Raw genomic sequence first — 15,394 nt, 5'->3', positions numbered from 1 at the left:
AGAATATATCATTTAAATAAGTGAGGGCACACAGACTCAAAAATTAAAAAAAAAAACTGTATGCTCTCCCTCATATGCAGATTCTAATATAAGTGTGTTTATATGTAGAGAGATCTAAGTATGGCTTTAGTATGATGTTTAGAAAACAAACCAAGAGATGGCTCAATGGCTAAGAGCACTGACTGCTCTTCTGGAGATCCTGAGTTCAAGTCCTGGCAACAATATGGTGGCTCATAACCATCTATAATGGGATCTGATGCCCTCTTCTGGTGTGTCTGAAGACAGCTACTGTGTATTCATATACATAAGTATTTTAGAAGGAAGGAAGGAAGGAAGGAAGGAAGGAAGGAAGGAAGGAAGGAAAGAAAGAAAGAAAGAAAGAAAGAAAGAAAGAAAGAAAGAAAGAAAGAAAGAAAAGAAAGAAAGCAAGCAGACCAAGAAAGGGTAAGAGCAGACAATGAGAAAGGACAGCATGCAGAATGAAGCACATGTGAGATATGAAAGAGAGTAAAAGATAATTGGCTTTTTCCTCCTTTCATCTCTGTCAATATGTAAATGATAGTGAAGATTAATACCCTGAGTGAAGCTGCATGGCTTCAGAATAGTGGCTCTAATTATCTAGAAGCTCACTGAGATGTATGCAGTTCAGGACTGGGCAAGTATTCAGTTGAGTGCCTACTTAATCTAGATGTGTGAAGGTTTTATTTATGAGTTTATTATAATACAATGGTTTTAAAAATAAGAATAGGCAAATAGATCAGTACAACAGAATAAGAACTTAGACATCAGTTCATACTCATATTATGTTCTGATTTCTGATAAATATGCTAAAAACAATCCAAATGGAAACAGGTTATTTTTAACCAGTAGAGACAGAGCAATTGAATATGCATATGGAATGCAGTAGAACATCCTAGATCCATCATTCATCTATCTATATATGTATGTATGTATATATGTATGTATGTGTGTGTGTGTATGTATGTGTATATATATATATATATATATATATATATATATATATATTCAAAATGGAAAAATGTCAAGATCTTCTAAAAGAAAACAAAGAAGACCTGTACAAGTTAGGTCAGGAAAATATTACTTAAGCCATAGAAAGTAATAACCAAGAAAGTTCAACTCAATAAATTAGACTTAATTAAACTTAAAAGCATAATCAAAAGGCAAGACAAAAAATACAAACTACAGGCTTCAAAAATACTTAAAATGCACAAATCTAACAAGGAACTAGTGTCCAGCATATATAAAAATCTATAATCTAGTTACTTTTTAAAGACATTCTAAGTTGGAAGGTGTTAAAAGATTTAAATAGATTGTTAACAAAATGTATAAAAGCCAAAAAATACACAATCATTAGTAATCACGGAGAGGCAAATTCAATGAAGATTCGCTACACATCTCCCAGCAAACCTAGGAGTCAAAGCTTGACAAGCTAGATGAGATCCAGGACAGGACAACTGCATGAAGCCGCTGAAACTCAGACTTGGATGAAAGTAAAACATTGCCCATCCATGTTAGAAGTCATGATCATTTCTGAAAGCTACTGAACCTCTGCCTACTATACAACTCAGAAATTCCACTCTCAGGTGTCTGCCCAAAAGAATTGAAAGCATATATCCACATAAAGTTTAGTAGTGTTCACAGAACCTGCCTATTAAGAGAAAGACACATGAACAAGCTATCATATAAACAAATTGATATAATTATACAGTGGAGTTAATATAATTAACTGTCCCAGTTTGCCTGGAATTTTCCAGAAAGTGGGCCTTTCAGGTACTTAATCAAGAAAAGCCATGGCAAACTGTGAAGACTTGGTTACCCTCAGCATTGATTAGAGGCAACCACTGGTGACACAGAGACTTGTCAGCTGAATGAAACCTGCAAAGAAGTCCATGTTCTTTGATTCTGCTCACATGAAGCTCTAGAAGAGGCAGGGCTGAGTTGGAAAGCAGAAATGGGAGTATTTCTATGTGGGGATGACTGGCTGTGTGGGAACGCTGCGTCGATGATGACGGCCTACATCTTGGCAGAACTTTAGCCTGCACAGTAATTGCAACCTTTTTCCATTTTTTAAACCTGTGCTTTGAAGGATAACTCCCATTTGTTTTCTAAATCACTGTTATTCTTCCATTGTTTTATATAATTAATTTGTCTATAAGTTGTTTTTCTGAATTACTTCATTGTTATAGATTCTTTGCACATTTCCCCCTTAAAAACAACCTTACACTAGTTATAGGTTTAAGCACTTAGCCCATTTTAGTCAAGCAGTTATTTTATTTTACAAGGTGTGCTGTCTCTCTTTCTCTCTCTCTCTCTATCTCTTTCTCTTTTTTTCTCTCGGGGGTGGGTGTGTGTGCAAGTGTGACCCTTGTACTTTGGTGGCTAATTTAGGAAAATCATACAGCATTCTTTTTTTATTTTTTTAACATATTTTCAATTATATGGCTCTTTTAAAGTCTAGTCTGAGCAGAGTACTATGTCTCAGAGTAGTTTCGGCTACTCAGGAGGCTAAGATAGAACTTCACTGGAGCTCACAGGGTTCAAGAACAGCCAGGGAACATAGTGAGATGTTTTTCTTATTTTTTTTTAAACTCTGGATTGATTCTAGGTTAATGTTTTTATTAAGTTGGGGGGTCAAAAAAATTAAAATGCACATTACTGAAGATTTTAATTTTTAAGTTTTCAAACTTAATTTTTTCATGTATTAACAAATAAACATTTTGTTATAATTGTACTGGTCTAATTCAAAGAATAAACTCTACTGCCAACATCTTTTCAAGTATATTTTTTTTCTTTTTAGTTCTTTCTTTTCAAATGCCTCTAATATACATTATTCCTATGAGGAAGTCAATTACAATAATGATTCTCAGCTCTGCCATAAACAGTCTGGCCTTTTATGAAAAACTCTTTTAAAAGTTTTTTATATTTGTTTATTTTGTGTGTGCATGTGCACATGCGTGCGCATGTATAGAGGTCAAAGGACAAGTTGCAGGAATCAGTTCTTTCCATCTATCATGTGGAGTCCTGTGTATCAAACTTAGGGCTTCAGGATTGGTAACAGGCACATTTATCTGGTGTAGCATCTCACTGATCCTAGTAATAAGTATTTTAATAACTGTCGTCTATCCTGAAATCAATACATTTAAACCGGCAATACAAATAAAATTTAATGTACTTACCATAATTAAAATATAAAGTGAAAATAAAAGAAGTTAACAAATATGTCAATATGTAAATTTAAGAGCATGCTGTAATCAGATATTTGTTTCTAGACAAAAGAATCATGAATTGGGTTGCTACAGGGGCAGAGTTGGGTTTTTCCATACAACACACAGTATTCTATGGAATATTTGACCTCTTGATAAAACTTTGGAAAAAACAAAATATAAGTTTTATGTAATTGCTGCAATTATAATAGAAGAGATTTTATATATTATATGTGCTTCTGGGAAATATGACATGTTTTTAAATTATACAAATTCCTTTTAGATATTCCAAATTTTATTTTTACAAAATAGCCTTCATGGCCGGGCAGTGGTGGTGCACACCTTTAATCCCAGCACTTGGGAGGCAGAGGCAGGTGGATTTCTGAGTTGGAGGCCAGCCTGGTCTACAGAGTGAGTTCCAGAACAGCCAGGGCTACACAGAGAAACCCTGTCTCGAAAAACAAAAAAACAAACAAACAAACAAAAAATAGCCTTCATTACAATTTTGAAAATTTGAGAAAGCTCCTTTTTATAACCATACTCAGTAAGTTAATAAACCTGTACAAAGAGTAACTCACTTTAAGAACATAAAAATGTAAGAGATAATATGGATAGGTCTTCGATTTTAAAGAAGTGTCATCCTCTGGTCACTGGTAGCAGGGTCAGCAAGGCTGTCTCAGTCATCCAAATGTGGACCTTTGTTCATCCACTAACATCCAAAGAAGACGAATCAGACAAACAACAAAGAAACAAGTGTTAGCATTAACATCCTAGCTGGGTCCCTGGATTCTGCACTTGAGGTAACAGTGATTTGTATTCCCAATGGCCACTGCGTGGTTTCCCCACCTGAAATGAAATCATTCTCTTCTGCTTGTTTTAGAAAGGTGAATTTAAACTTTCTTTTAACAGAGCACAATATTGAAACATAACCTCTAGTGTTTGAGATCACCAGTTTCTTGTGAGATGGAACATTTAATGCAACAAAATGTGTTCTAATGCCACAAGAGTTAGGAAAGTGACTGACTCAGGGAAGTCAGGCAGGGCTCTGCTCACGGAGCAGGAGTGCTGAGACAGGCTCCACTGAGCTGGACTTGCAGCTCATCCAGGTGAGGTAGTCTTCTCATTGTCCATGGAGTTGGGATTCAGAACAGCAAACAGTCCTACATCAGGTTAATTCCGCTTCCTAATCCACAAAACAGTGCCACATTAGTAGAGCCATATGACATTGCTTAAACACTGAATAGGTGTCATGCTTTGCTGTAAGCCCTTATTCTAGGGAGATGTTCATCAATACTTATTATCATGAACCAGCACAAACAGCACAAGGAGCCCTCCCAGCAGGCTGAATATCATGGCTTCAAATGACAATAAAACAGGAAACAGGCTACCAAAATGTTATTGTATACAATGGAGTTTAATTCGGGCCAAATAATCATAAACTGTTTTCTTCTTGAATACCATTTTGTCTTTTTTTTTTTTTTTTTTTTTTTTTTAAGAGCTGAGGACTGAACCCAGGGCCTTGCACTTGCTAGGCAAGCGCTCTACCACTGAGCTAAATCCCCAACTCCCTTCTTGAATATCATAAAGGTCAGAGGACAGTACTCCTCTGGGAGCACTCCCCTATGACTTGTAGGTCCCCTATGACTTGTAGGTCATTTACCAACCCTGGACCTTGTATGCTAAGTGTTATAAATGTCCCTTAAGCTAGTGACAATTGAACACAACTTCCAAATTACCATATTGAGTGTTTACTTGAAGTGGATCAGTATCTTTGACAGTGGCATCACCTCTTAGAATAGTGTTTTTAACTCGCATGAAAAATACATTGGGTTACAGAGGAAACCAAATGTATTCAAATAAAGACCTGAGGTTGAGAGTTCTTGCAAATAGTATCAATCCTTCCTTGTACCCAGTATGGTTGAAAACCAGGAAGTTCTATATAGGGCTTTGCATCTTTGGGGAAGTGGTAAAAGCCATAGACATGTGAAAGCAAGCCTAATACCTGGTTTATTTTGTCAGCAACATGACATCACTCAAAGCACCATCATCCGTTTCCTAATAAAATGGAGTAAATATGCAAGGAACTGAATTTTTGCTCCTGCTTTGTATCAGGAAAAAAAGTGTATCAAAGCAAGTGTTGCCATTTCCCCTTCCACTCTGATTAGACTACACTGACTAGAACCAATTATGGCTCAGATCTTTGGCCACTTTGTCTACTCATGTATTAACACAGGGATCAGGCGACTTTGGTAAAACAAAATTTTCCAGCTCCCATTTGCCAAGTGGGCAAAGCACTTACACATATTAAACACTGCATGTCACTCTAGAAACAATTATGGGCAGGATAATCAAGAGCGTACTTGAGCAGGTGTCCACCCCTCTGTCTAGGGGACTTTGCGAGAGGTGGCTGTGCTGTATGCCAGTGCTCACTCACCATGACAAACATGTTGAAATCGTGGCTGTGTTTTTCATTTCTGTAGGGGATGTCTCTGTGCCAGACTGTCATCGTGGGCTCTGTAGTCATTCTTCTCTACTCTTCCAGAGCTTGTTATAATCTGGTAGTGATCACCATATCACAGGATACCTTAGAGAGTCCATTTAATTATGGCTGGGATAACCTTTCAGATAAGGTAAGTGCCTGACACATTACCAGTCTACAGTTAATACGATGGATAATTAAGTCTTATCAAGGATATTTAGTGTTTGACTCAGACATGTTTTTATGCAATCTTTGCTTTCAATAGACCTGTTTAAAACTGTTTAAATTTTCCCAATTTGCATGTGACACCTTGAAATCATTCTTCAGAAAGTTTTATCAAAAAAATAACTTATTTTGTAAATACTAGTGTTTGAAACATTTTACTCATAAGCCTAGTTACTAACTTTTTTAAATGATGATGTTTTAATATCTCTAGGAAATTGTTTGCCATTAGGCAGTGAAAATATAGCTAATGTACTGTAAGAATGAAGAAACTACATAAAATCTTAATACTTTGTTCAGTTTTATATATGTAAGTAATTACTTCCGTTACAATATGCCTTTATCAGCCTTGCAAAGGGAAGAGTGTTAGTAGTTCTTTGTGTGTCCAGGTGTTTACTATAACTCGCAATATTGTAGCTATACATATTTACCCTCTGAGCATGTCCCAGCCCTTCCTAGCTGTGCAGTTTGACAGTTTCATGTTCTATCTTTGTATTAGTTTCACTGGGCACTGTATCTAAGGTGGTCTAGAAGACTATTTCATACATTCAATAAGGAGTTGGACTTTTCACATGGTGGGATAGAAACAAAGTTAGTGTATGGAGTGGTCCCATAGTATATTTTAAAAATCAGCTGTGAAGATTTACTTAGCATGTCTGATTTTTCCACAGGCCTGACTTAGAGTGCTACCCACCATGTCTGTGGAGCAGTTGGAACAGTAATCCCTTACAACTAACCCCTCAGACTATGGCGCCTCAAATGATATCATTCTGCATTATCAGAGGACTAAAATTATTTTTCTAAGCTAATGCATTGAAAAAAGTTTGTCTTATTATAATAAAAATTAAAAGTATGTTGTGGTCCTTGAGGGGAAAATAATCATTATATGAGAAATCACAAAGTACAGAAGAGATCAGTGCTTTTGTGTTTATTCTGGATATATGTGATTGCTTGTAATATAAATAATATAAAGCCAGTGTGAAAATGACTCTGCTGTGCTCTATGGACAGGCTCAGGGAGAAGATGGGAATGGAGGAGACTACATTGTCTTTGGAATGGTACTCTTTCTGTGGGAGCATGTACCGGCATGGTCAGTGGTACTATTTTTCCGAGCACAGAGATTAAACCAGAATCTGGTAAGATATCATAATATCCCCCGAGGCTCAATCTCATTTTTTTTAAAGCATGGAATATTTATCCCAAGGTGTTGTTTTTAGCTAAGTTTGGGGCTAAAATTCCTAGATTGTGGTCTCTGTCTTGACCCCGTCTTCCATGCTGCACCCACAGGCACCTGCTGGCATGATCAGCAGCCACAGCTACAGCTCCAGGGCTTTCTTCTTCGACAATCCAAGACGGTATGACAGTGATGATGACTTGCCAAGACTGGGGAGCTCCCGGGAAGGAAGGTAGATGTAACTGATCACTCGCTGACTTAGTATTGAAATAGATAGGTAAGAACAAATCTAACCCACCCATTGAACGGGTGATATGGCAGCACATTATATCTTAACTGTGTGGTAGGACATGCTCTATAAAGAACTGTCAGCTGACCTGAAACCAGCACACCACCTTTTCTTGAAAACTGTTGGGAGTAAAGTGGTACCATACTATCTCAGGACCCTAGTAAAGTGGTACCATACTATCTCAGGACCCTAGTAAAGTGTTACCATACTATCTCAGGACCCTAGTGAAGTGGTACCATACTATCTCAGGACCCTAGTAAAGTGGTACCATACTATCTCAGGACCCTAGTGAAGTGGTACATACTATCTCAGGACCCTAGTAAAGTGGTACATACTATCTCAGGACCCTAGTAAAGTGGTACCATACTATCTCAGGACCCTGTCTGGCTCAGCGTCAGAGCATGTACACACTCTCACGCATGTTGACAGGCATGGAAGGATTGCTGTGCACTGTGTATCTGGTTTTGTTTCTACTGCCATGTCCACCACTTCCAAAACCATTGTGAAGCCCTATCATTCACCAATAGGACTCTTTCAGCTTGGTTCATTTTCAGTAATTCTTGCTTCACCTGGACAAGACACTTAAGCTGGTTTTCATCTGTGAGGTGGTGGTTATAACTCAGCCTGCCTAATGGCTTGTACTGAGGACTAAAGGCATACATGTACATACAGATAGATGTGCTGGAACAAAGCACAGTACATAATAATAAAACACTATCGTTGCCAAGCACAGTCTGACACTTTTGAGAATCTTATTTTTTGTAATACATGTTACAGATCAGAGATACTAGATAGAAGCCATTAAACTTTTTAAAAAGTTGTATTATTTTGCACATTTATTTTAATATATTCTGTGTTGTGAATTTCTTTGGACATTTGTTTTAAATGCCAGTGTGACACCTTCTGATCACAGCACTATGTCTTATTTGCCTTATTGTTGTTGTTGCAGTTTGTCAAACTCACAAACTTTGGGCTGGTACGGTACCATGCCTGGGTGTGGCAGCAGCACGTACACGGTCACACCCCCACTGAATGGACCTGTGACAGACACTGCTCCTTTGCTCTTCACGTGCAGTAACTTAGATATGAGGAGTCACCATAGCTTATATGTAACTCCACAGAACTGACGGCTTTCCTACAGCAGAAGTCTCGGACTGGTTCTCATGAATGTGTATGTGTATTCAGCATCTTTAAAACCATCTGCATCAACACTGCATCATCTACTGCAACTAACAAAAGTCTGCAAACACAGCTGTGTTTCATGGTTCTCCATGTTTTGACCTCTACATAGTGAAACGTGAAGTTTGGAGGAGAAGACATTAGACACTAAGGTACTTGATGACCTCAGAACCTCCTAACTTTGGGACACCCAGCGCACATTTGCATATTTGCACTTTTACCTGTATTTGGAAAGAATACTCTGCAGTCCCCAAAGCCACACTTGAGTATTCACACCAGAATATTATTGTACACTCAATCAGGAGGCAGTTTTCCACAAAAATCAAAACCTAGAAACCTAATGGTGTACTCTACCTTACCCAGTGACAGCTTTCAAGTGTGATCAGTGCACAGAATAAAGGCTTAAAAATCCATTATTCTTGTTTTTTAAAAAAAATCTAAAAATATTTAACACTTAAGACAGTTTTCTAAAGCATGCTTTGGAAAGTGTCAATTGGAATTACTCCACTATTTTAATCAAGTGATAGTGAGCATCCTGCACGGTGCTGCTGGCCGGCAGTGGGCTTCGGGAAGCCAGAGCCGTTTCTTTAAGAGGAACAGTAAGCCAGTGGAGACTGTGTGGCTTTGAGGACTGGTCAAGTGGCTATTTTGTGACTAAGTAGCAGTTTAAGTATGATTCTTCTAGAAGCAATAGCGACCTTTGCGTAGGGGGCTTTGGTAGAATGTCTTGGGACTAAACAAGTTTACAGATGCATTTAGGGATTCTTCATTGAAAAAAAAAAAGTGCTAAGTTAAAAACAGTATGTTTTAAAAAGCATTCAACTTATCTGAAAGGAGATGGAGTTCATCCTACCTACTGAGTCAAGACTGTCCTCAGGTAAATTAAGTCATGAGACATTTTGCAGTGAGCTAAAGTGCAATACTTGATAAGATGTATAATCCCGCCTTTATTTTTCATGTTTTATACCTTGTATATGGCCTAAACCAAATTAAATTAAGTCAATTCCAGCATTGGATTAACAAGCAAACAGAAGAAATGTTAAGAGGCTAACAACATTGGAATATTTTAGGACTTCATTAAAACTATCTTACATATGATACTGTGTGCTGTATGCCTGTGCATGGTTGTGTGCACTCTCATGTTCACATGGACACACACAAACTTAACACACACACAGTAGTAGGCCAAAACAACACAAATTTTAAAATGCGCATTCTGCCTGTGTCTGTATGGGAAGTAAATGCTGAGCACCTCAGAGTCCGAGGGAATGAGCAGTTTAGGAGGTGGTCACACAGGTGAACATGACCCCACACAGGATCTGCCAACTGCTTTGGAACTGAGGAACACAGCTGCCCTCTCCTGTCTACTGTGACTAGAAACTGTCTTATTTGTACTCGTACCTAAAATACCTTTCAGCTTTTTGATGACTAATGCAGCAAACTTCACAAGAGTGTATGTGAACCTTTAAAACTACATTGTTCATCCTTCCCATCTTCTGAGACGGTACAGAGCCAAATACTTTTCTCCTTTTTATGAACAACGGATTTTAAATTCAATCAGAAGCATAATTAATATAAATGACATTTGTTTATAAGTTCTTATTGTAACAAATCATTTAAACTTTTATAGTATAGAAGTTAGCCTTGGTACTAAAATGACAACCTAACAATATAGTCTACAACTGTGAATTTCAGTTATTCAGTTTCCCAGAATGCCAGTTGTTTGACAGTAGGTATCTAACTCTATCGTCTTTGTTAATCTCTGGGTTCAAGATGATTTTTTTTCTAGTTAAACATCTATATAAAAATCTCCTGGTTGACAAAGTAAGCAAAGATTACTTAAACACTTCAGATGAAGTGTTTTAGTTCTTTTAGCTACACTGGTTGACTATACTGAACTTGAGATATGTGAACTCATTAAATTTATCACTGACTCAAGGACTTTTTTTTTTTGCTTGTTTTTTTAAACAGGATGTCTCTATGTAACCCTAGCTGTCCTAGAACTTGCTATGTAAACCAGGCTGGCCTGGAACTCAGAGATTCTCCCGTCTCTGCCTCCTGAGTGGGAGGATTAAAGGTTCGTGCCACCACACCTGGCCTATAAAGTACCTAAATTCTTAACATTTGTCTCATATACATCTCACAGTACATCACCAAAGAGATCTGCCCCTGTGTTTGCTTGAAACTTCAGAAGCACTAGCAGCACTTTAAGTTTGGTCTCAGAAGGAGCTGTTTATCAAGTCAAAGGGCTATAGTTCCCTGCCCACCTGCGCTGAAGCACATGACAGTTCCAGCCCTTCCTCAGTCAGAAACTGGAAAATTGAATTCCATTGCTTAAGTGTATAATTCTACAGTGATTAGCAATATTTGTTTTATTTCATTTGGGTTGCTATTAATTTTGAAACTCTTACCACTTACTGTAGCTGACTGTAGTTTTGTGGACAATGTAATTTATAGCTAAAGTGGCTTTTTTTTATTCATAATTGCCTTTTTATTGTTCAACAGTGTTTCTCAGCTATACAGTCAGTTTCAAACTGGTTTCAAAAGTATAGCTGTGGCCAATGAATGTACTTCTTTGTTTCACTAAATTATAATAAAACGCTACTGTTAAAGAGTGCTTTTATTTGAAGGTGTGTTTTCTTAATGTCGCTTAATAGAATCCATTCAATTTGTTTCAAAAGTCTCATTACAAATGAATTAGTGAATAATGCATTAAATCTGGATCACAATACATTATAGCCAGTTTGAAATAAAGCACCATGTTTATAATGGCAGTGTTATTAGGCAGACACTCAAACATTAAACTAAGAAAATTCCTCATGAAAAGGTTTATAACATCCCCCTCCTTCTGAGAATCTTGAAGTTTGTCTGTCTACAGTTCTAGCTATCTTTTCATCAAGAAACTCCTGTGGTATTGCTTCCTCCTTCCGACTTCTTCCCAAAGTAGATCCCATTCATGACTGACCAAAGATGAAAGATTTTTCAATTATTTCCATCTTTACTGCTCCCACCCTCAGTCTACTGATGCTCGCAGTGCAGCAAAGGCAGTGAAGGAACAGCGGTCATTTGAAGTAATTTATCCAACAAACATTTATTAAATGCTCATATGCCAATATTACGCTACAGAGATGCCAAAATGAGTAAGGTTTCTTTTCCTGCCCCTAAGGAGCTCACATTCTAGTAAAGGACACTTTAAAAAATAAAATATACAGTACATTAAGTGACTCAATAGAGGTAGGTTGCAATTACAGTGGTGACCATAGGAAAGGGACAGGGATACTTTCACAGAATTTCAAGAATGCATGAATTTCCCAGATGGGAAAGAAGCCAGGGGTTTTATATGCAAATACGGTGTCTACAAAGATTTCAAGGTCTACCAACTCTGGACATTTGGAAAACTTTTTAACACTTATCAGAGCAGAGTGACAAACACAAGAGGAGATCTTGGACATCAAGCAAAGACTCTCACCAAAATGTCATAAAATTGCCAGCAGGAATTAGGCTAAATGCTTCTAAAAAAGCCCAATCTGGTAATGTGACCCAACAAAGAGATGGGAAAATAGAAATGGGTAATCATTTGGGTGACCATAACAAAAATGAAAAGACAGTGATAGAAATGTTAGAGTAAAAGCAGCAGAACTTGGACACCAATAGTCAGGCGGAAGACAGAGGAACGAACTGTAAAGCTTTGACGAGTGCAATGGTTCTGAAATTAACCAAAAAAGGAACACAAATAGAGTAGGTTTGTGGAGACTGAGTCCTTGAAGAAGCAGAAGAGACAACAGGTAGCCAAGTGAGCACAGCAGGGAAACAGAAGCTAAAATGAGCACTGCATGGAAATTATGCAAGAGTACGCACAGTCCAGTGATTTAGAGTGAAAAGTCTGAGGAATGAAGAGACCAGAAGAAAGACACCCAGGAGCAAGCCAAATACAAGGACACAAAGGAATAGAGACTTCAAGGAAGGCATTGTCAATTGTGTCAAGTACAAGAAAGTTAAGATTTCTTAAAACTTAAATTGCTTGTTAGCTGTAGACTTAGAATTAGGTATTAGACCTCACTTGGAGGGACAGAGGACACAGGGCCAATCAAGTGAATGCAGTGAGGGTTTCAAAAGGGCTGGCTTGTGTGTGGTGATCATTTAGTACTTTTAAGTCCCCAAGAAAACTGACCCAATTAGTGGGTTGATGTTTTTCACTTATTATACAATTAGAAAGAAAAAATCAGAGGGAAGGAAAATAGGATACATTGTTAAACATGGTACATTACCATTCACTTAAAGTATACTAAATACATATACTCTCCATCAACAAATATTAGACACCAGCTGTATCCCTGGCACTGGACCAATTCTTAGGGACAGAGAAAATACACAGCAGTGTAAAGTGACATTCCTAACCATTACATATGTAAGTCCTGCTTTTTCTTATGTGACGTCTCAACCTGTCCTAACTGCTCAAGACATTTTATGTTACATCAAGGGGGCATAATTTTGAGGTATATACCATTTATAATTAGCATGTGATGTAAATGCTTAAGCCATTTCAAATATTGCTCTCAGTGGAGAGCTTCCACTAGTAAAAACCTATCTAAGTTATAGCTCCATTCTGTGGAGAAAAAGAAAACGAGTTTTATGCCTAGAAAACATAAATTGTACACCCTGTGATTGCACAGGTCAAAAAAGGCAGCAAAACTCAAACTTCAGGTGCCTGGGATGCAGGATGTGTCCTTATTTTAAGGCTTATAAATAGGTCAGCTCGGATTTGTAAGGTTTGGTTTTTCCTTTAAAAAAAGATGATTTTTAGGAAATTACTGACCATCACATTTAAGTATTTTGGGTTAAATCATGATGCCCATGACTGGTTTTCAAACACCTAAATAAAAACAGGGTATCTATGTCTACATAGGAGCTTAAGCAAGGCCTGAAAACACAACTCATTGATGCAGGGTTAGCCCAGCATGACTGAGGTCCCAGGCTTTGGAGTGAGTAGTTAAAACACATGTGAACAATTCATGAATCTGAGTAAAACAGGTTTGGGTTTTTTTTTTTTTTTTTAAGTGTTTTTGAAACTTTTCTGTAAATATGAAATTATATAAAAATAAAATTTTCCCCAAAATTTTACTATTAGGGGAACTATTATGAGAATAAATATATAATCTATTCATCTTTCTATACTGTTTAGAAATCTCCTGTGCCTTTGAATTGCTCTGCGTCCCTACATACCAAGACAGCACAATCAAAATAGCTATTTAACTCTACAAGGAATGTCGCATACCAGTGTGTTTTAAGGTTGCCAGGAAAACCCAGGCCTCCCAGTTAAACTTGAACTTCAAGCAAATAATTTGTAATATAAATAGGCTCTAATAAAATTCAATGAACTTACATTTAAAGGAAAACCAGTTGCTTATCTAAAATGTAAATCTAACTGGGACGTCTGTATTTTCTTTGCTAAGGAGGCAAATGAAAAGCATTGGTGTCGAGGCCGGTGACACTGTTTGCTGCTGAGCCTCTTAATGTTTTACTATCAAACACTTGTCACAGGCACCTTAGCTTTGTCTCCATTACATCTTCTTAAACACAACTCTAGTTTGAGATCCTAAGGCAGTATTTACCTAGATTTATCATATGGGAATTTAATGACCTTACTTTTGCTTAGTATTAAAATTTGTACATTACCAAAATACTACTTTTATTCACAATAATATTAAACATGAACACAATTTTTAAAAATGTCATTTACTTAAAACAATGTATCTGTCCTTTTACAAAAGCAGCTTTATATAAACTTTTAGCTGAGGACGGTCATTGCAACCATGGTGCTCAGAGATTCTGCCCTTTGGACTCTCCTGTGCAGAAACAGGCGTGTTCCAACCATCCTCCTCAATGAACACTCTGTAACAAGTGCCTGAAGTTCTCTAATTCTCTCACACTTGTGGAAATCCTGCAACCAAGAAACATTTCACGTAAAAACTGTCTCTCATAAATTTCTGTTCAGCATTCTGTATTTCTAAAGTATATAAAAATCTTAAAGTAGTTTATTTCAACAAATTTAAAGGTACATAAATCACTTATATCCTTTAGTTTTTAATCTGGCAAGAAAAACCTAAGATAATATTGTTCAAACACAAGCTAACTTTTAATATTAAAGTATTAAAAATATACATGCATATGTATATAAATGTGTATTTTAAATATCCAATGCTAGGTTGAAGTATTTAAAGTATATCAATATTTAGTATAAAATACATAAGAGTATCAGAATATTTATATATTTTAGGTATTCATAAATGTACTTGTTATTTATATTATGTATATAATATAAAATACAGAAATGTAAAAATATTAAAATAAGTATTTAAATGTTCAGCATAAGAGTACAATAAGTAATATATTTTTCTTCAGTACTAAATGTACAGGGGTCAGAGCTAGAGACAGTGAACTCTATTCTGTACAGTACAGTATCTCTGCATGCTCCTTTTAAATGCACTTTAGCTCTGCACTCCAGTGTGATAAACGGAGAACACACGATTTATTGTAACAGTACAGCTCCTGGGTGCTAAGGAAATAAATTCTAAGCCCAATTATTTCAAGCCCAAAATGTTTGATATTATTTTTAAGTGACAGCAATGTAGGATGGAGACGGCCGTCTGCCATCCGTGTGAGAGCTCCAGGGCAGCCCTGAGAGGAAGGGTCTGTCAGTCAGAGTCACCATGGGCAGAACAAAGTGCATCCACACTACACTGTTGATGGATCCTCCTTAGCTCATGCTTTTTCTCAGTTTTCATAGAAGAAAAATTTTTTAAAAAATTACTCATCTTTTTGTATAA

At 37.0% G+C, this 15,394-nt stretch overlaps 2 protein-coding genes across 3 annotated transcripts in view; one reads left to right on the top strand and one right to left on the bottom strand.

The window, feature by feature from the left end:
* Gpr137c (G protein-coupled receptor 137C) overlaps window positions 1-11,184 on the top strand; it is a 68,602-nt gene extending 57,418 nt beyond the window's left edge. Inside the window, exons 4-7 of one of the 2 annotated variants that reach the window (XM_034498093.2) lie at window positions 5,705-5,854; window positions 6,936-7,061; window positions 7,213-7,331; window positions 8,338-11,184. In XM_034498093.2, the coding sequence (XP_034353984.1) occupies window positions 5,705-5,854; window positions 6,936-7,061; window positions 7,213-7,331; window positions 8,338-8,515 (573 nt within the window). In that variant the 3' untranslated portion in view covers window positions 8,516-11,184. Of the gene's footprint in view, window positions 1-5,704; window positions 5,855-6,935; window positions 7,062-7,212; window positions 7,377-8,337 lie in introns of both variants that reach the window. The other variant, XM_076931190.1, reaches the window with a different exon arrangement.
* Window positions 11,185-11,639: 455 nt separating this feature from the next.
* Window positions 11,640-15,394, bottom strand: part of Ero1a (endoplasmic reticulum oxidoreductase 1 alpha) — a 41,837-nt gene continuing 38,082 nt past the window's right edge. Inside the window, exon 16 of the mRNA XM_034497789.2 lies at window positions 11,640-14,508. Within this exon, the coding sequence (XP_034353680.1) occupies window positions 14,448-14,508 (61 nt within the window). The 3' untranslated portion in view covers window positions 11,640-14,447. The remainder of the gene's footprint in view (window positions 14,509-15,394) is intronic.

Source organism: Arvicanthis niloticus, chromosome 3 (genome assembly GCF_011762505.2).
Source record: "Arvicanthis niloticus isolate mArvNil1 chromosome 3, mArvNil1.pat.X, whole genome shotgun sequence".
NCBI lineage: Eukaryota > Metazoa > Chordata > Mammalia > Rodentia > Muridae > Arvicanthis > Arvicanthis niloticus.
This window is presented reverse-complemented; position numbering and strand designations above follow the sequence as displayed.